The 20,624-nt window shown below is 46.4% G+C and overlaps 1 protein-coding gene across 1 annotated transcript in view; it reads left to right on the top strand.

Annotated features, from left to right (window-relative positions):
- Positions 1 to 20,624, top strand: part of XKR4 (XK related 4) — a 293,081-nt gene that overhangs the window by 181,299 nt on the left and 91,158 nt on the right. Inside the window, exon 2 of the mRNA XM_031441621.2 lies at positions 5,184 to 5,383. Within this exon, the coding sequence (XP_031297481.2) occupies positions 5,184 to 5,383 (200 nt within the window). The remainder of the gene's footprint in view (positions 1 to 5,183; positions 5,384 to 20,624) is intronic.

Here is a 20,624-nt window from a genome sequence, read left to right on the forward strand (position 1 = left end):
CACATATTTTACTATTAAAACGTTAGTGTCCTGGGACTCTCAAGAAAAGAATAATCTGGGGGCCCGGCCGCGGTGAGGTGTAGGAGCGAACAGAGTCTTCCTTCCAAGCCCGATACCTTTCTCATCCGTTTCAGCTGAACTTTCCAAGTAGCCCCAGAGGCCCTGGATACGCGGTCCATTACAAGGAAAATTATTTGGTGGAGAAAGAAATCCTACAATTTCCTGCTCTAGGTTGGAGGAAATACATAAGGCCCTGTTTATGTAACAAGTGTCTTTATGAGACGTACGCATGAAAACTAAAAATAACCATATCCCATAGGTAAATTTTATTTTCAGAGATGAATAAAAATAAAATCGATAAGAGAGCCTTTTTATTAACTACAGGACGCCAACTGAGTGTGCCTCTCCGTTGTGTAAGCCCACGTACGCAAGAGGGCTCTATACCGTGATATGAAGCTCTTAATATCTTAATAGCACTGGAGGCCCATTCTCCTCTGAGGACCCAAATTAATTCTAATTATCCGAGCAGGAGAGAGAGGTGAGGGAAGCACAGCTCATGGGTCAGATACACGCAGAGAAAGCTGAAGCCTCATTAGTTTGAGAGGCAGGGTTGCGCTTGGGGAGAAAAATAAAAGTATGATGAATGAGCAAAAGGTGTGCAGATTCTTGTCCCATTCGAGGATTTCCAGTGAGACCCCGAGTATGTTCACCACCTCTCTTTCCTTGTCGCGAACACCTGTGACCAGCACAGGAGACACGCGCTGCGCCCGCGTGCCCTGGAGCACTCAGGGGCTGGTGGTGAGCGGGGTCACCCACACCCAGGGCGCGGTGACCGCCGAGCGTGGGGCCGTGCGAGGGGCCGGCCCTGCAGCGCAGTGACAGCTCTCTCCGGGCCCCTCGGGTGAGGGTGGCTCAGGCTGGCCTCATACCTGTGACCCCTGATGCTTGTGTCAACCGTAAAGTTACCCAACGCATTCTTCCCCTACTAAGGCACGTCTTCCCCCGTGAGATAATTAATGGGAAATAGAATCTAACTTTAAAACAATAGCCACGAGGAAAAGTTTCCACTGTTGAAATACAGGCCAGAATATTAGTCGTTTTTACTATCACTGGCATAAATGGAGACAACAGAAATGTGATGTTTTGGTGTTAAAATAAGGTTCTGTGGTCTTGGTCATTGTTCAACCTATTCCATACAGAACATTTAAGGTGACAAAGCACACAATTCTGTTCCTTATCAGCACCTGCTGTTGAGGAGATTAGATACATAGACACATAGACACATAGACAGACAGACAGACAGCCGTGTGTACTGTGATATGTATATCCCGTGAGTGTACACACACATACAACAGTGTGACGCTTTGCTTGTAGCCCGCCAACAGAAGAAAATAGCAGTTGCTGAAGTCACTGTTTATTAATGTGTTTCTTTAAAGTTCTGTGCAGATTTTACTCTGCATTTTTCAGCTAGTAAAAACAAAGCTGTTAACAGCTAAACTGTTTAATGTGCTGTAAGACAGAGAAATTTCAGCGTTAGAATATACATGCACAGCATCCTCACAGCTACTAATGATTTCTGATTCAGCTACTGATGTACCAGTAGTTCACATCTGATCGAACAACAAGGACTGAAGCACTGTTGTGAGTGTGGCCCTCTGCAACAGGAGCTACACACACCTTGCTTCCCCGCAGGTGATGTGAAGATGATCTCAGTCTCATTAAATTGTGGATCACACACACACCAGCTATACAATGCTTGACATGCTGAACATTTAGGCTTTTCCTCCCAAGCTTACTACTTTTGCTGTGTTACGTGCAGGTCTGAAGTTGGTAATGTGAGAGGCTGTGACCTGAGTCCAGGTTGCTCGTTGCACCCGGAAAATATTGATGAAAAGAGGCTGAGAATTTGAATGCAATTTAAATCTTCAGGAAAATCACTGGACTAGACTTTCTGTGGGGGGCGTGGAGCTACGTGCGGGCGTCTGCACACGAGGCATGACAGGGAGTCATGTAGGTGTGTTTGTGTCCGCCTCTTCAGCAATGCTGAGGATGTTACAAAATTGAGATATTGTTGGATCAAGATCAAGACTATGTTGGTAAAGTTGGTGCAGAATTCCTGGCGACCTTTTGTGATTTAAGAAGAACTCTATCTTCCATTAGCATTGTTCCACAAGACAGTAAATAATAAGAATGACCCTGTCAGAAAATGAATCAGTCATTCAGAAAAGATGGCAAATGTCTTCTGAATGCGTTCAGCGCAGAGGAGGAGGCGGACACACTGACACTGCAGAGCGGGCTTCGTCGGAACATCTCCCACAGCACGGAGGGGAGCTGTGTGTTTAAGCCTCTGCCCTCTTGTGCTCACTGCGGACTTCATCTTCCACGGCAAAGACTTGAAACTTTTGGCCTTCTTAAGTGATACCCTTTGGTAATGGCTAAAATTTTAGCGGTAAATATGGCCTTCTATGAGTCCTCCCTGCCATCTATGAGTATCTTTTCATTACCATGAACTCCCGTGCTCCCCTGTGCCTCTTCAGCAATGTTTGCACGGACCCAGTTTGGAGGACTCGTCACCGCATGAGGAGTGAGCCCATCGTGACTCAAGGAGCAAGAAAGCGGAGCGCTAATTAGATACAGGGCCGTGTCACCTTACTTTCTTTGCAGTATCCATACCTTCTTGTCTTTTCTCTTCATGGGATAATTTGGCTTCTTTTTTGTGTTATGAAAGAAGAAACACAGGTTTGTCAGAATGAAATGTGATGGCCTTTCAGAGACAGCATTTTTCACACCCAGCAGGAAATGGCACTGGCTTGCAGGATTGCCCAGTTCATTCTTACTTGCAAAATTAACATATGGTACTTAATATTCTCACATTGGTGATGATTACCAGGAGATTTTCTTCAAGCAGCGGAGTAATCTCATTGTTTTATTTTGTTTTCTCTTTGGAAAGACTAACAAAAATAGATGAATGGCTGAGTGCGTGGATGAAGGGATAGACAGATGATAGGTAAGGTCCGTAGACTTTGAGTTCTCTGAAATAAGGTGCCCCTCACATATGCTTGAGTCTTGAGATGACTGGAGTCCCAGGCAGCTGAAAAGGAAATCCCAAATTGAGGGTAACATTGTTACTCCGCACTTTACTCCTGAAAAAATTAAAACAACTCGTTGCTAATAATTTCTAACGTTGAATGACTACTTGCCTGGTAATTTATGTACATCATTTAATCTTATTTTTAATTATTTCATCATCTTTTCTTTTACAGAAGGTTAAAGCTAGGGCTCAGAAAATAAACGTAAAATAAACTCAGAATCCCTTGAGTCAAACTGGAATTCTGTTCTGTCTCCAGAACTAAAATTCTTAACCTCTACACCTAGACATCTATTGTCTCTTAGCTAAAAACAAACAAACAAAAACATGTAGAAGACAGAAGAAATACAGTGAATTCTGTCTGTGAGTATGTTTCTGCATATGGTAAATCGCAGGATAGTTAGAACTGGACAGGGTGATGAGACCACGTGACTCGGCAGCAGAACGTCTGGGGTCTGGGTCCAGCTGCCACTTTTCAGCTGTGTGAACTCGGAGCCCTGATCCCTAAATCCCCTCCTAGCTACAGCGCTCCATGGCTCCAAGCTGTGCTATCACAGGACCAGGTGTGTGGTGGAACGTGTCGGTGGCGTGGTTACTGCGGTCCATGTAAGGAGTTAAATGTGAGACTCAAGTCCTTAAACATGAACGTGTTACAGTTGAAAATGACCTTCGGGCAAATCACAGAGCAATAAATAAGTGACCAATAGGCATTTACAAATCTAAAACCTCAGTAGTAATAAGAGAGTCACTGATTGAAACATTATTTTTCACCCATAAAATTAACAAGATTTTTCTTTCAATGATAATACACAAAGATTTAAGAAAACAAACACACTCCTACACTGTCCATTGGTACAGTCTTTCTAGAGAATAATTTTATGATATATACCAAAAGCTTTAAAATATTAAAGCCATCTCAGCAGTTAAAGTTTAGCCATAGGAAGTTCATCACACTTTGCTTATGAGTTTCAAAAATAATAAATCCATAATCTGCAGTCCCACTCAGAGAATCACCACATTATTTTGTTGTTAATCTTTATTCTGTACACACACACACACACACACACACAATAGTTTAAGTTATTAATTGGGAACTTCACATATGCTGTTTTAACCTGCTTTTTGCCGTGAATGATTGCTAATAATGATTAAAATAGAACCTGATCAAAATTCTAACACTAACTACCCAATTGAAGAAGACACGAAGGGCTGATACGTTAACCACTCCATGCAAGTACAACCATCAAAAGCAAGACAATGCAAAATTCGCAGGAAATAGGAAAGAAATGGGAGGGGCCTCCATGCTGCGACAGAGACTAAGACACATATCAAATAACCATCATGTATAGACCTTGTTTGGACTGTATTTCAAACAAACTGTAAAAAAAATTTATGATAATCAGGAAAATATGAGTACTGAATATTTGATAATAAGAAATCACACTTAATTGTAAGTGTAATAAGGGTATTTCATTTATGTCTGTAAATTGTTTTTAATAAAATGCTTACAGGTGAAAAATAATGCCGGGGTTTTTCTTCAAAATAACCTGGTGGCAGGGAGTAGGTGGAGGTGTAAATGAAAAAATATTTTCAATATATTGATAATTACTTAATCCAGGTGAAGGGTATTATGGATTCAATATGCTATTTTTCCTTCTTTGGTATAGGTTGAAGTTTTCAATAATGAAAGTTTTTAAAAAGCCATCAGGAGGGTTTATAAGTCCAGAATGTCAGACTTGCGTCCCGCCCTGGGGACCCCCGTCTCCTGAGCAGCGCTGAGCTCACAGAGGACCTGACAAGAAAGGTGTATGTAGATTGTCAACGTAGCAAGTCCCTCCCACACTTGAGTCTCACCATGGTCTTCATCTTGCAGTGCAATGGAACGCCTTTAAGGAGGACCACGGTCGCAGTGACTTCTCAAAGTGAACATTTAAGAATAAGGGCTGACTTTGAGCCTCAAGTTATAAGCCACTAAGGCAGTCGTGTCTTGCGTGTGCTTGCGTGTACATGGTGGCTGGCAGGAAAGAAAACAGCCCAGTGTTTGAGGGATCCATTATCACTCATGCGTTTCCCGTTCTCCATGTCTTCTTCCTAGATATTTCCACACCATATACTTAGGCATCCGAAGCCGGCAGAGCGGGGAGAACGACCGATGGAGATTCTACTGGAAGATGGTCTACGAGTGCGCGGACGTGAGCATGCTCCACCTGCTCGCCACCTTCCTGGAGAGCGCCCCGCAGCTGGTCCTGCAGCTCTGCATCATCGTGCAGACGCACAGCCTGCAGGCCCTGCAAGGTAAGGGCCTGCGGTCCGCTTCGTGCGTCTGGGGAACCGGGGCTGGCTGCTGTTGTCACAACCCAAGGACCACACGGTACCCCCTGTTGACGCAGGCCACGCGGCTCCCTGTTAATGCCCGCTGCTCGACGCCTGGGCTTGTGAACAATGCCTGTTTTCTCCTTGGTCACCACTCACCATGGGTAATTTATAGAAAGACAACTCTTTTTTGCCTTCAAGCTGTCCTCTGAGCAGGAAAAAAAAATTCTTATGATTCTACACTTGGTCAATATGAGAATAGTCAAGTGAAGCTTTCCTGCTTGTCTGATAATTTACAAAAATTTGAAAAAAAAAAGCTATAACCCTCTCTCTCTTTAATAAATATTACATATATTTTATATATAAATTTATACATATATTTGAATATTAGGGTAATATTTCCTTTTGACATTAAAAACAGTGAGATTAAATGGAAATGATAGATTACCTTAATATTTTTAAAAAGAAGGTCATAGGGAAGAAATGTTGTCATTACTTAATAATATGCTGCTTATGTAGTACTAAGTTTTATAAAACGAATGTTACTGTCAGATGACTATTTCTGCGTTTTGCCATCTTGTTTGGTCAGCTCATCAGTAAGACTATTCCATCAGTAACAGAGCACCGTGGTGCCTCCTTAGGGTCTGCTGCTCAGATCTTTTCTTGAAGCAGGAAGATTAGACAGACCAGTGGGTAGACAGGTGAATGAATGGGTGGAGGATGATGGCTGGGTAGCCATTTCCTAAAGAGTTTCCTGGTAATTTGTCAACCCTGCGACTAAACAGATGTTGTTAAACAGTTAACGTTCTGAACTGTGCTTGTTTCATTTCAACCTCAGCGGAGCCCGGCTGTGGCTTCCTCTGAGTGCAGGGCCACCCTCTAACCTGAGACACGGTCTGGCTGGTCTGAGGAATGTCTGCAGTGTCGGTGTGACTTTTATAGCAAGGAGCACATTAGCCTAGGCTGAGTTCTTTACTAACAGGAGGGAAGCGGGAGGGAAAAGAAAGGTGGAGAGTGTGCTGGTAGCCTGCGACCCATTTATTTATGAATTTTTGGCCCCAACCCTGGCTCCACACTAGAATAGCTTCGGTTCAAGAAGTGTGAGAAAAGGGTCAAAGAGCTCCGTGGGGTGTGAGTCTCACATGCTAGGATGCAAATTGGAAGGAAGAGAAAATGGGTGTTGGCACGGAAACAGAGGAGAAAAGCTTGGCGATGAGGCATGTAAATTGCCTGCGGACAAGCATGTTTGGGGGTAGAAGGCTGTGAGCTGCACCGGGGGCTCTGGCTTTATCTCACGTTCCTGCTCTGAGACCTGGTGCAAGTCACTTAACCTCTCTGGGTCCCGGTGTCTCAAATGTAAAGGTCACAAGCTAAACCAGATGACCTCCGGACTCCTGGACAGCACTGTTCTGCCTCGGCGTCTGGGAGTGCCCCAGAGGCTCACAGGGCCAGGCGTGTGCGCGAGGGGCGGTCTGTGCGCGAGGATACGAATTCAAAGGCAACATCAAACTGAATCTGTCCGATTGCTCGGCTCCGGAGCAACTTGGCCGCGCCTTGGTATTTTTAGCCAAGTGAGAGCTCTCGAGAAGGGAAGACCCCAAGCACAAGCGGGGAGTGCTGCGCGTCACCTTCCCGGGACCCAGGATTACAGAGGGTTTCTACTAGTTTCTTAAAGAGTTAGAAAATCACAGTTTTTCCCCTGAAGACAATGAAGAAGGAAGGAAGAAAGGGAAGGGAGGTTCGAAGAAAATGAGATCACCTTTTCAGTTTGAGAGTTTGATGTAAAGTTTTCTGGAGGAAAAAACATGGAGACAAGACAATTCTTTGTCCTTATCAGATTAAGAATCAAGGTTTGTGTTTCTTAGAGGTGTGGCCCTTCCCTGACACCTGGTGTCCCCAGCTTACTTGCTCAGCTCACTTTTGCATCAGATTTGCTACACACTGTGGGAGGAGGACCTTATCCTCAGCCAAGGAAAGCCTTGCTGTGAAAATCAGAAGGCTGTAGGGAAGACGTGTCCCACATCGCTCCCGAGGAGGGCAAAAGACAGTTTGATCCAAAGATCACCAGGACCGATGCAAGTCGCTGAGCACACAGTGGGGAAGAAGGCCACTGGGTCCATCCAGCTGTTGCCATTTTTTAAGCAAGAAGGTGAGCAGGAAGTTGTGTTAAAAGCCTGAAAAGTAGAAATACCTGACAGCAAACAACCACCACCACAAAACCTCCAGCAAATGAAGATCAGCTCAGGCAAATCCTTTTTTTTTTCCCCTTTGCATTCTGAAGAAAAATCTATCTTCAGAGAGAACTTCTAAATCCAAACCTCTGTTGATTTGCAACCCGCTTGCAAATGAACCAACTTATAAATTAAGTTGATGTGAATGATAAGAACAGAGCCTTTCCCCTCCAGGAAAAGAAAAATAAATATGCTCGAATCTAGTCCAACATTTATTTTCACACATCTTTACGGTAAAAGCTGCTTAGGATTTATATGTAAAAGCACAACTTCCTGTAATGAATGCAAATGATTAATGGTGTGAAAGCCATGAGGTATTTGCAAATGACTCTGAATTAAAATCTCCAAAAGGTTTTTATTTAGCAGGTAGAGAGTGGTCCTAAGTCTGCAAGTTATTGCCATTTATGTCTGTCTAAACTTATTAATTTTAGGGTAGAAGATTGCTTTTTGAAACCCAATTTCAATTATCTACTCCTTTCTGATGAACACTCTCTTAAAACCAATTTTTAAAGAAATCAAACAAGAAATACGGCATTTTAAACTGATGCTTACAAGCTGTATTCTCCTTATGGAAGCTGGTGTAGCCTTAAAGCTGTCAGCTGTGAAAAGCCTTTCTCAGAGCTCCCTACTCACTGAATAATGCAGCCAGAGGTGCCTCTTTGTGCTGGAGGCTGAGGGCTCAGTGAGAACTGTTTCGGTGAAGCGTAATTGTTTCTCAGTTTGTCCCGCGCCGGTAAGGGCAGTTTGGCTCCTGCTCTGAGGGCAGAGTAGAAACTGAAGATGAATATTCAGTTCTTGTCACTCCGCCTTGTCACCTTTGGCACAGCTGCTGTTCTTCATGGGACCTGGAATTTCCCTGGGAACAGCTGTGTCTGGAGTGTAAGGAACAGTCAGGAGGTGCGACTGTGCGCAGGCAGCTGAGGCGGCAGGGGGTACGGAAGACAGCTTGGTGCGGCGCCCTGCGCCTCGAGTTTCCAGTCCACACCTTGTTATGGTTTGCATTCCGACCCCATATCCCCACTGGGGTTGGGGTGGGGGTGGGGGGCCGGGGAGAGGAAGAAGGCAGGCAGCCAAGAAGGATGGTGGGTTGGAGGGAGAGACGGCGGAAGGCGGACTCTGTGCAGGAAGCAGAGATGGGAACCGGGCTCCCGTTGGCCTCCGGGTGGAGGGTGCAGCTCCGGGTGTTAAAGTGTAAGGTGTGGTCCAAGGCCTGAGGGTCCTATTTTCAAACAACATCTCAAACGCATCCGGGACCGCTGAGTCTACGCACATGGTGCAAGCAAAAGTAGAGGGCTAACTGCCGTCTACAGACCGAAGTCCCCCGCCTGGCCTTTGGGACGACCCGGAGAGCCTGCGGAAAGGCAGGCTGAGCCGGACGGCCTCTGAAGCCACTTCTAGCTTTCCGAGTGCGGCCTTCTGAGCCCTTGGCTTTGGATGTGCAGACCCCGCCTCCCGCAGCCGGCAGGAGAGAGAGTGGCTCGTGCAGGCACAGCTGTCCACGCTCCCCCCCCCTCCCCGCAACCCCCGCGCAGCAGTGCAGAGGGCCGCGCTCCCGGCTCCGAGCGCGCGCTCCGCGGAGCAGCCCGGGGAGGCAGCGCGGTCGCCGCACGCGCCCCGCGGAGCCCCCGCAGCACAGCCCGCTGGCTCGGCCGGCCAGGTGCGCAGCCCGCCCGGGCGCCTTCAGGCGGGAAGGGTGCTTCCCGGTAGGGAACCGTCCAGGTAAAGCGAAAGACATCGAGCCTTCCGCAGGCGAGAGTGGACGCCTGCCTGCCAGCCCGAGTGTGTCCTCCGTTTCCAGGTGGCTGTAGTTCATTTCCGATTTCCGCCTTTGCTTGCCGTGACTGGAAAATCTCATTTTACGCTCTCCCCGTATTGCGCCGTGATGCGCAGAGCGAGTTGTGAGCAAATGCTTTCCCACGGGCCCTGCGCCCAGGAAAGCTGTGCTCGGCAGGGAAAGACACCCACACCTGCTTAGATTCTGATTTCTCCACCTTCAGACCCTCGCGTGCTGCCCCCTTGCCTCCGGCTTATCCTGAATACTCTGTGAACGGAAGGAAGGAAAGGGGGCTAGACGATGTTTCCAATTATCTTTCTCCTGCCTTCACCCCGTGAGACGACTCGGGGGTCGGAGATTAAGGGGCTTTTTCCCCTTAAACGTCCAGCGGAAACGTCCCCAGCCAGCGAGGGGAAGACGTGTCCGTAAGTGGGCAAACCGCCTCCCTTGTCCTATTCTGATGAGGACTTTCAGACCTAAATCATTGGACTTCCAGTTGCTCAGCCTGACGGTGAAGCCAGCAGAGCCACACCCGCTGCCTTCACTCGGCCCAGGGCAGAGGAAAAACCCAGCTGCCCGGGTCCAAGTCCCTCCATCGCCTGCCTGTCTGCACCCGCCGGCACCAGCCCGGGTTTCCGCGGGGGGCCGGGGGGAGGGCACCCGCGACAGTGCCCGCCCGCGAGCGGGACTGTGCCGTCCCCTGAGCTCTGTCTACTCTGCAGTTGCTCTTTTCATTCGTTAATTAACACATTTATCGGATGTCTATTGTGTGCATGATGGTGTGTGAAGCTCTGTAAAACTCGTCCTAAAAAGGATTCACTTTTCATTAAAAGTTTATGATGTGACATGATAAACAACGTGACAACAAATTTAGAAACGCCGAATTCATCTGGGTGTATTCCAGAACGAGCTGCTCCGTTTTCTAGAGGGGAGAATATACAATGAAGGGGGGCCCAGAGGGCGTGTCTAGCTCACCCTCCCCACCAAGGGGCCCCTGCTCGAGCCTCTGGTCACTGGGGGCCGTTCCCACTGCACCGTGGACCCTGTGTTGGAAGGGACCGTAGTGGGTGTCCAGCCCATCACCACTTGACACAGGGTCTCTGAGCAGTTCCTCCGCCCACCACGCGCAACCTGAGGGTCCACCATCCCAGCTGGAGGGCTGGTCGTTGCCCCAAGGGTGACGCAGCAAAAGCTCCCCTCTCCAATGCCAGGCCAGCAGGTCCCCATTCCCTGCGTGGAGTGCCCTTCCTGGTGCCCTGAGTGCACTGAGCATTCCCTTCAAGCAGGTTACCTGGGTCCATAGGCACAGCTGCCTCCTCAAGCTGAGCTGAACACTTAACGAGGGTCAGTTCGGGTTAAAGACGCTGTTCACTTCACCGTCTTGTTCTCGTAACCATTTGGTTTAAGTAGACAGCATATAAACTGATGAACTACGAGTGCAAAAAGAGAGCTGTTTCTATGAAATCTACACTGAGTGCTTTGGAAAAAGTGGGTCAGACCAGAGGGCTTAGTACCTTTCTAATCACATGGCGTCAGGACCCCTCTCCTAGCGCCTGGCGTCTGGCTGGAGGAGGCGGTCTGCATTGCCCTGGAAGGCTGCGGTCATGAGGGCCGCGCCCCTGCCGCATGGCTCTCCTGCAGCTTGGTGCCCCCCCCCCCCCGCTGCCGCCAAGGGCTGATGCCCATACCTCCAGTGTCCCTGCCCGCGTCTGGGGGTTTTGCTGGTGGTCATTAGCTGCTGTGACAATGTGTCAATTAGAATACCATCCCCAGCCAGGAAAGCTGAACACGTGAGGTATTTCGAAAGGAAGGGATTTAAAGCAGGGAGTCCACTCCACAGGTACTGGGAAGGAAGGAGGACAAAAAGAGGATGCGTGTGGAAGCCAGGCATTACTAATCCAAGGAAGAAGCTCCCACCCCTAGGGCTGGAGGTAGGAGGAGAGATGCTCAGATCCCCGGCAATGCCCGGCCTGGCAAGCGCTGCGTGACCAGAGGGGCCACTGCGGAGGCTGCCCAGGGAAGCATGCCAAGTGGTGGCGGAGCGAGGCACAACACAGAAATATTCTTGCTGCTCAGGGCCCTGTCCCAGTGCTGCCCCACCCGCCGCATGGTGAGGCTGTGCCAGGCGTGCCGAGGGCCGGACACAGGAGAGGTCCAATGATAATGGGCTGCTGATCTGAGCTGGAAGCCAGAAAAACATCTCCTTTCCCCTCCTTTGACCTTTTAACTTCCTGCCAGTGCCACCTCTTGGCAGGACCTGTGGGAAGCCAGCAATCAAGGAGTTGGGGAAATGCCTGCCACGGTATGTCTTTCCTTAAATGTCTGACCACAGATCTCAAGTGGTCAGTCAGCACTGTTCAGCAGTCCTACCTAAGTTCTCCGTGAAATGCCCTTTCTTGCTCCAAAACTGTCTCCCACCTTCTTCTGTGTCCTCACACTGCCAGCTATCTGCTTCCGTCACTTGGAACCCCTGGTCTCCTTTCCCATGTCGGTGAGAAAACAGAGGCCAGGAAGCAAGATCTGCTTTATTTTCCCACCGCAAACTCCACTGCTCCACCTGCTTCTGCACCCATGCCCCTGGCTTCTCTCCCTTCCCTCGACCCCTCCTCTCCCGTGCTGGGTCCCATGCCCTCTCACCTGCTCAAGCATCTTGTTCAGGGAATTATCCTCTCTCTCCCGCATTATCAATTTTTCCTTTCTCCTGGATCACTGCCACCACACCTAGACAAGCATGCTGATGTAATAATTCTCATCTTTATTAAAGAAAAAAATCAGCCCACATCAGCTACTACCTTATTACCGTAACTAGTGATTATGTTTTACTGTTTATCGCTTTCTTTCCTGTTTAGTACTTATTGCATTAAAATAGAATTAAAATATGGACATTATTTTGTCACCTCCTTTTTTGACAACATGACATGAATAAATGTCCATGACAACATATGTAATTCTGCATCATTTCTAACAACTGCATAATTTGCCAATATAGAGGTTATCCTGTTTTCCTATTAATTTCCTGTTTTTGAAATTATGTTATCATCTATAGTTGCCATAATAAATAATTCTATGACAAACACACTACAAACTTAATCTTTGCAGCCTTAGTTATTTCTCAAAAATAAATACCTAAAAGTGAAACGGACTTGAGGTCAAGCTGGGTTTGAGGGCTTTCATACATAAAATTGGCAATTTTAAGGTACATTTCTTAAGGAGAATTCTTCAGTGTCACAATGTTCTCATCCAAATGCATAGGATGTCAGTGAGGGCAATAAGTGTGACAGGAACTGGAATGGGGCAAATCTCTTGAGATTTGGGAAAGAGCTCTCAATGGTACCCATTGGAATAAGAAGGGTTTAATTCCAAGAAGTGTCCTAATTTCTTCCCTTGTTTCTGCATTGTACCCACCACATACACGTTACTGAATCTACTCTATTCAGCAGCAGCAGCAGTTCATTACTGATTAAACGAGATTTTAAGAACAGCTTCATCAGAGACTTCTGATTTGAACTAAAATTGTTGGGAAAGCAGACATAAGTTCCTCAAAGCGCACAAAAATCTGACCCAAGAAAACTTGTAAAGAGCTACATCTTACAAAAATGATAAAGTAGTGACCTCAGCACTGGACTGTTGTGATTTCTTTTTTGGCTTTATGAACATATTTGATAGTACCGAGTGCGAAGTCCCTCCGGGTATTAAAAAAAGGCAGCGTGTCCCCCTCCCAGGCGCTGACAGACTCAGGAGCAGCGGCTGCTGGTGCCGATGCTGCGTCAGGGCTGGGACACGTCCCTCCTGGCGCCCGGGATCACCGCGCCCCGTCTGAGCAGTCGGTGGGCGTTGGTGGATAAAAGGACGAGTCAGCCTGCTGTGTGACAAAGCAGGCGCGAGGCGTGCCTGATACAAAACCACATGGCATTGCTCTGCTCTCGAAGAATTCAACCTAATAGAAAAGAAAGATTTATTATAATTCAATGTGCTCACCCAGTGGGTGGCCATGTTAAGGCCCTTTGGTGACACAGGATGGTCTCTTAGGGAAAACCATACAGAGGAAGTAGAAATTCCATGCTGTCTTTGACGTCAGGGAAGGTTGGAAGAATTGGGGAAGTTTTCATAAAAAGAGTGGCCTTGAGGGGGAGGGTACCGCTCAGTGGTAGAGTGCATGCTTCACATGTATGAGGTCCTGGGTTCACTATCCCGGGCCTCCACTAAAAAAAATTTAATAATAAGAATTTTTTTTTATTAAAAAAGAAAGAGTGGCACACTCCTGAGCTGGGTCACAAATGGTGCTCAGCATTTTGTCATGTTCAATAAGGAAAAGAGGGCAGCAAAAACAGAGCCAGAAGAGGGAAGCCAGAGGTTTTGTCCACGCCTGTCTGTCCAGCGATGCTGGTGGGTTACAGTGTCCTCAGAGCAATGGGGACGTTGGTGTCACCTATAGCACGTGGTTAGACTTAGTCCTCACGCTTGAGAGATATTTCTAGTCTCCGGGTAAATCTTGCATAGATGCTTTAAAAGAAATACCTATTTTTCTGTATTTCTTGATTTTTCAGCCCATATTTTCACATGGTTCAGTACTTGGATTTCTCGATAAATCAATCAGTGAAATAGTAAACTGCCAGTCTGCTTAGTCAATTCACATAGGGAGTTGAGTTTTAAAGAGTCAGCTTCGTCAACAGCCTTGTAAAGAGAGGCTCACGCACCCGACATGGCACGCCGGCCACACCGCGCCACTCCTACGTGGCACGCCGGCCACACTGCGCCACGCCATTGAAAAGTATTGGCAGAGTCAGTGCTGAGTTCCGTGGGGGTGATGACATCATCGATCCCTTTATTCCACACTCAGGAGCCTCTGAGTCATGGTGCCGCTCCAAGTTATACTTAGAAGAACAGAGAGAATCTTCATTTGCTGATCATTGATTCCAGGGCTTGAAATCAGCTCCGTAGGGCAGATCAGCCCCAAGCACAGCTGTGAAGTGTTTTGAATTTGAATCATTTCTAACATAATATGAAATAAGGGCCTGACTATTTTTAGGTTCTACTTAATTATCTCCAATAATCAGGCACAAAATTTGGTCTTTTTCCACTCAGTGTTCCTTCCGTCTCCCCCTCTCCTCCGCGGTGAGATGGGAGGGAGCGAGCGTGCGTGTTCAGGGGTCGGGTGATGGGTCGGGTCGTGTGTTGGGGGGGGTGAACAGATAATGTGAGCAATTGCACATGCGTGCCGCTGGAGAGCAGCGACCTGGTGGAAGGTTGCAGAGTGGTTGGTGTGACAGAGAAGCAAACAGACATAAATGCTGTCTGCAGTGAATGGCGTCCCCAGACACTCACGGATCCCTTGTCTTTCTTGTGGCTTCCTTGTTTGCCAGCCTCCAACCCACCAACTTTCAGTAATGTGGCGACACTTCATACCTTCATGGTACCGACTCCCAGAGAAAGGCACAACGTAAGAGTTGTGAGCTTAAGTTGTATTCAGGGGCCTCACTGAGGACAAGAGCCCGGGTGACAGCCTGCCAGTGGTCCCCGCCAGGGCGGTAGGGGAGGGGCCTGTATGGACGTGGGTTTTGGCCAGGGGACAGGTGCAGTCTCCCATACGCCCTGGTGGAAGATCACTGCTGGTGGCAAAGAACGGGTATCTGTAGTGAATGGTTTTAGTGCGTTTCAGTGTATGGAAGACGTAGGGTCATTGAGGCTTCCTGAGTTGCACAGCCAGCCATCTCTCAGTTTTTCCAAAGCTCAGAGAGCCTCATCCCGATTGCATCCTGAACCCCTCCCAGGGTGCACCTTCCATCAGCTCCGCAGTGACGAAGCCTCAATCCTTGGAGAGCTGGGTGGTGAGCCACGCTCTTTGTTTTTCTTTGTTTACAGAGGGAACAGCAGCCCTCTTGCCTGACCTTTAGCCCAAATGCAGAGCAAATATTTACTTTGAGTATCAACATACTATAATTATTATTTCTAAATACTAAAAATAACTAAATAGTAATCAAAATGCTCACTGCAGGGGGGAGGGTGCAGCTCAGTGGCAGAGCGGGTGCTTAGCATGCACAGGGTCCTGGGGTTCAATGCCTAGGACCTCCATATAAATAAATTAGTTAAATAAATAAATTAACTAATTAATTTTTAAAAACTCAATTACCTGCCCCCCCAAAAACAGATAAAATAAAGTTTAAAAAAATTTTAATGCTCCCTGAGCAGGAATGAGATCAACTTAATAAAATAAGATCAACTTTAAAATAAAATAAAATGAGATAAACTTAATAAAAAATTCACAAGTGGTTTACTATGGTGTTTTCCCAAATAACATTTTTAATATCAAGCAAAACATATTTTAATGCAAAAAGTACTACTAAAGATTAAATACATTGACTGTTTCATTCACCATGAAAATATTAAAATTCTATTATTTTCTATATCTAATAACACAGCTTCAAGAATACAAAGGGGAAACTGGTGGAACTATGAAGGAGCAGAACTCACGTGTTCAGGGGATGATGTTAATACAGTTCCCTCCAAAAATGATAAATTGAGCAGAAAAAAGGTTAACTAGAAATGAAAGCATTGAATGCCACAATTAACACACTTATTCCAATGGCTACATATAGAGCTCTGAGTCCAATGTCGACTGAAATAAACGCACAGCCTATGAGAGTTATGTTTTATTTGGCGGACAATTCTGAGGACTCAGTCCGGGATGGAAGCCCCTCAGACGGCTCTGACGGACTGCTCCCAAGAGGTAGGGGAGGAGCCAGGATATACAGGAGCTTTACAACAAAGACCAGGTAGTTGGAACAATAAAAGATTGCTTGTTATCTAAAGAAAACCAGGCATCTTAAGTTAAAGAATTTAGCACTTTTCTGTGTATGGGAGGAAGCAAACATTTGGGCTCATTGAACTCATGACTTTGACAAGCACCTAGCCATCTAGGGCCAGTGTCCTGTCCTTTCTTGCTCTGAATCCCCTCAGGGTGCACCACTGTGAGTGGCTGCAGAGGCCGGGCTGCAGGCTTGCCTTCACTGGGGAGGTGGTGGCAGCCGCTGATGACTTGATGGCTTCAGCGTTCTTTGTTTACTGATATGGTTTGCAGTATTTTATGTTCACACCGACAATTGGCAAAAACACATCATGCTCAAGCGATCGACCAAATGACTTTTTTTGTAGGAAGCACAGACACAGCTCCACCATCGGGATTTTCTGACTGAATTCTGATTGGGTGGGTGGATGAGGGAAGCGCCCCCCACCACTTAAATAGCTTTCACTGTGAAACCCGCTCGCTCTAGACAGACTTTCGCCATCACACATTGGGCCTAGAAATATTTTGCATTCGTTGGGCAGACTGGAGAGAGACTGAGTCCTTAGACATGCAAGCTGGCATTTTCTCGATGACTCAGCAGGAGTAAAGAACTGGGGTCATTTCCCGTTGAATGATTTAAGAAAGGTTTTTTCAGTGCACTGCTCACTCATGCACAGGGACGTATATGGATGCAATCTAGAGAGATGAGATCCCACCGCACTCTCAAAGCCAGATGTGAGGAAGAGGAAAAAGGAGGGACTGATTCAATCGGTCTGTAAGCGGTCCTCAGTGCAAAACCACGTGGAGAGTCTCTCCCCCGCGCGCACAATGAGCTCCTGATTGCAGGACAGCGCCTGCCGAGCGCTGCCTGCGGAAGGTTTTGTCAGCACTTTCATTGTGATTCTAAATTTCCACAGCTTTCCACTCAGCTGTAGAAAAAGTCTACAGAGTCTGTGAGCCTCAGGAGACTCCAAACCCCCAAAACTTTTTAGCATCCACAATAGTGTCACTTCCCACACTAGGACAGCTCTGCAGTGAAGTCCTCCAGCGCAGGGCTGAAATGCAGGAATTCCAGTGCGTAGGCTTCTAGAAAGGCGGGTGCCACCAGATTTGTGTTAGTTAAAACACTGAATTAAGATTCAAATTTAAAAAAAAATCTAAAACATATCTCCTAGAATGTAAAAAGGAAACAAATAGTTTTATCGTAGACTTTTGGAATAAATGAGTAAATGAATGCATAGGTTTTTTTTAAAATCACAGATTCTTGAAAGTCAACATAGATAAGTGAAGCGGCAATAAAAAGCCATTTGAAATAAATTTCATTTTTGAAGTGTTTTGTGACTTCAGAGGGAGATACTTATTCCAAATTTAGAGATGCTAGGGAATTTTATGAAAGAGGGAGTATTGGAACTTAAAGAATGAGTGGAATGATTCTGAATGTAGAAATGGGAGGCAGATCTGCTGGGCCCTGAGGAGGGAGTCGGAGCGCAAAGAGCACGTGTTGTGACACTGCCAACCCCGAGAAATCAGGGGGGAATAACGTGAACTTGATCCTGAAGCTTAAGGGTCCTGAACATCACTCTTGGGTCTTAATGTCCAGCAACACATCTCTCAACAATAGGCTATAACATCTTAATTAGGACCTGAAAGAAGTCTCCATTAATTATTACACTGCTGGCTGAACAAACATTATTTGCTGAGTCCCTCTCCATGGGGGCATTGATTTGGACACTAGAAAGAGGAAGAGGACCAAGACCAGTCAGTGAAGCAGAGGAAGTAAGAGAGAAGTGGGGAGATCAGAAGAGACAAGGTAGAGGAAGGGTACAGCTGAAGTGGTAGAGCCCATGCTTAGCACGCATGAGGTCCTGGGTTCAATCCCTGGTACCTCCTCTAAGAATAAATAAATAAACCTAATTACCTCCTCCCACAAAGAAGAAGAAGAAGAAGAAGACTATAAAAAGAAGAATAAAATGAGTGATGTGGCTAAGAGGATCAGTTTCAGGACAGAGACATAACCAAGACAATGGTGGAGGGTCCACTTGAGAAGTCGAGCAAAAGCAAGGTCTTCATCTAATCCGTTCCAGCCCCCGACCCTAGTAGTTCACAAAGGTTAGTGTCAGTTAACAAAGGTACCTCCGCCAGTAGCAGGTGGAGCTGGGACCAGAGCCCAGGGTTCCCAGCTCCCTCCTATCAGTAAAGGAGCCCAACGTGGAGAAATTTCATCATGAATGATCTTTTATGTTCTCACTCACCTCGTCGCCTGAAGTGTGTTCCTTATCCACACTGACGATGTGCCTCTTTGCCTGGAAAATGATGTAATGATCTGAGTTGCAGTGTTGTGTTGGGATCAGATACGTAACACAAAGGGCCTGAACCTCCTGCCTGGCACGCGGGGCTTCAAGCGGTCCACGTGAGCCGCCATCTTGCTTCCTTCCTTCCTGTCTCAAGTGGAGAAGGAAGTGCCCCCCCCGCAGGTGTTTCTAAATTTGCTATGAAATGAGGTTGCAGAACTCGCATTTCATTTCTCTTCTGAGTGGGTGTAGACCAATTCGAGCTCATTCTCCTCACTTGTGGTTAAATATGAGCCCGCCCTCCCCCAGAGCGCTCCGTGTCCTGCAGAGCTGGAGCCCGCTGACGGCGCTGTGCTCTCGACTCTTAATTTCAGATTCGTCCCAGGGGGTCTTGAAACCTCAGCTATCTTCCAGCAAATGCCACTTAGGCTTTGATCTGTCCACTGACCTATATTTTTAGCACGAAGTACTTTTCAGCTTGGATTGTGTGTGTGTGTGTGTGTGTGAAAGAATACACATTTATGAGGAAAACAAATGCTGTGCATTTTCCTTAAATTCTCCAAGCACATCATCTTCATGCCATGGATATCAAAACTAATCTCTTCCCCACAAGCTTATGAGCATTCATGTCATAAGTGCTGAGACATTTTCTACCGTTTAGGACCGTATAGGATTCCTGAAATTGGTGGTTATATCTTCTTCATTTTTTAATAGACTTTATTTTTAAAAGTAGTTTTAGATTCACAGCAAAACTGAGGGAAGGCACAGAGATTCCCCATACACACCCTGCCCCCACAGATGCATAGCTTTTCCCATTGCCAGCGTCCTCCACCAGCTGGTACATTTGTTACCAGGGATGAACCCACATGGACACATCATTGTCACCCAAAGGCCATGCGGTTCACTCTTGATGTCATACATTCTATGGGTTTGGACTAATGTTTAACAACATACACCCATCATTATAATATCATGCAGAGCATGTTCACTGCCCTAAAAATCCTCTGGCCCCTCCCTCCCCACAACCCCTGGCAACCACTGGTCCTTTTACTGTCTCCATGGTTTCGCCTTTTCCAGATGTCATATAGTTGGAACCATACAGTATTCAGGCTTTTCAGACTGGATTCTTCCACTTAGTCATATGCATTTAAGGTCCCTCCATGTCTCTTAATGGCTTGTGAACTCATTTCTTTTGTGCTGAATAATATTCCATTGTCTGGAGGTACCACAGTTTATTTATCCATTCACCTACTAAAGGCCATCTTGGTTGCTTCCCAGTTTTGGCAATTACAAATAAAGCTGCTGTAAGCATTTGTGTGCAGGGTTTTGTGTGCACATATGTTTTCAGTTCTTTTGGATAAGTACCAAGGAACAGAGTTGCTGGATTACATGATAAAAGTATGTTGAGTTTTGTAAGTAACCACCAGCTGTCTTCCAAGGTGGCCGTACTATGTCGCATTCTCACCGGCAGTGAGTGACAGCTCCTCCCCACATTTGATGTTGTCGGTGCTTTGGATTTTGGCCATTCGTATAGGCGTATAGTGCGATCTCGTTGTTTAAATTTGCATTTTCCTGATGGCGTATCATCTAGAGTATCTTTTTTTATGCTTACCGCCATCTGTATTTCTTCTTCGGTGAGGTGTCTGCTAGGGTCTTCAGCCCATTTTTTGAGTTGGGTTGTATTTATTTTATTGTTGAGTTTTAGAGTTCTTCGTAATTTGGGTTAATAACCCTTTATCAGGCGTGTCCTTTGTGAACATTCTCTCGCAGTCTGTGGCTTGTCTTCTTGTTTTCCTGACAGTGGTTTTTATAGAGTAGAAGTTCTTCATTTTAGTGAAGTCCAGCTTGTCCATTATTTCTTCCACAGACCCTGCTGTTGGTGTTGTATTTAAAAAGACATCACTATACTCGAGGTCATCTAAATTCTCTCCTATGTTATCTTCTAAGACTTGCGTTTTACATTTAGTGTGACCGATTTTGAGTTAGTTTTTGTGAAGGTTGTGTGATTTGTGTCTAGATCCATTTTTTTTTGCATGTGGATGGCTAGTTGTTCCAGGACCATTTGTTGGAAAGAATATCTTTTCTCTATTGTCTTTGCTCCTTTGTCAAAAATCAGTTGGCTACAGTTATGTGGGTCTATTTC

Source organism: Camelus dromedarius, chromosome 30 (assembly GCF_036321535.1).
Source record: "Camelus dromedarius isolate mCamDro1 chromosome 30, mCamDro1.pat, whole genome shotgun sequence".
Taxonomy (NCBI): Eukaryota; Metazoa; Chordata; class Mammalia; order Artiodactyla; family Camelidae; genus Camelus; species Camelus dromedarius.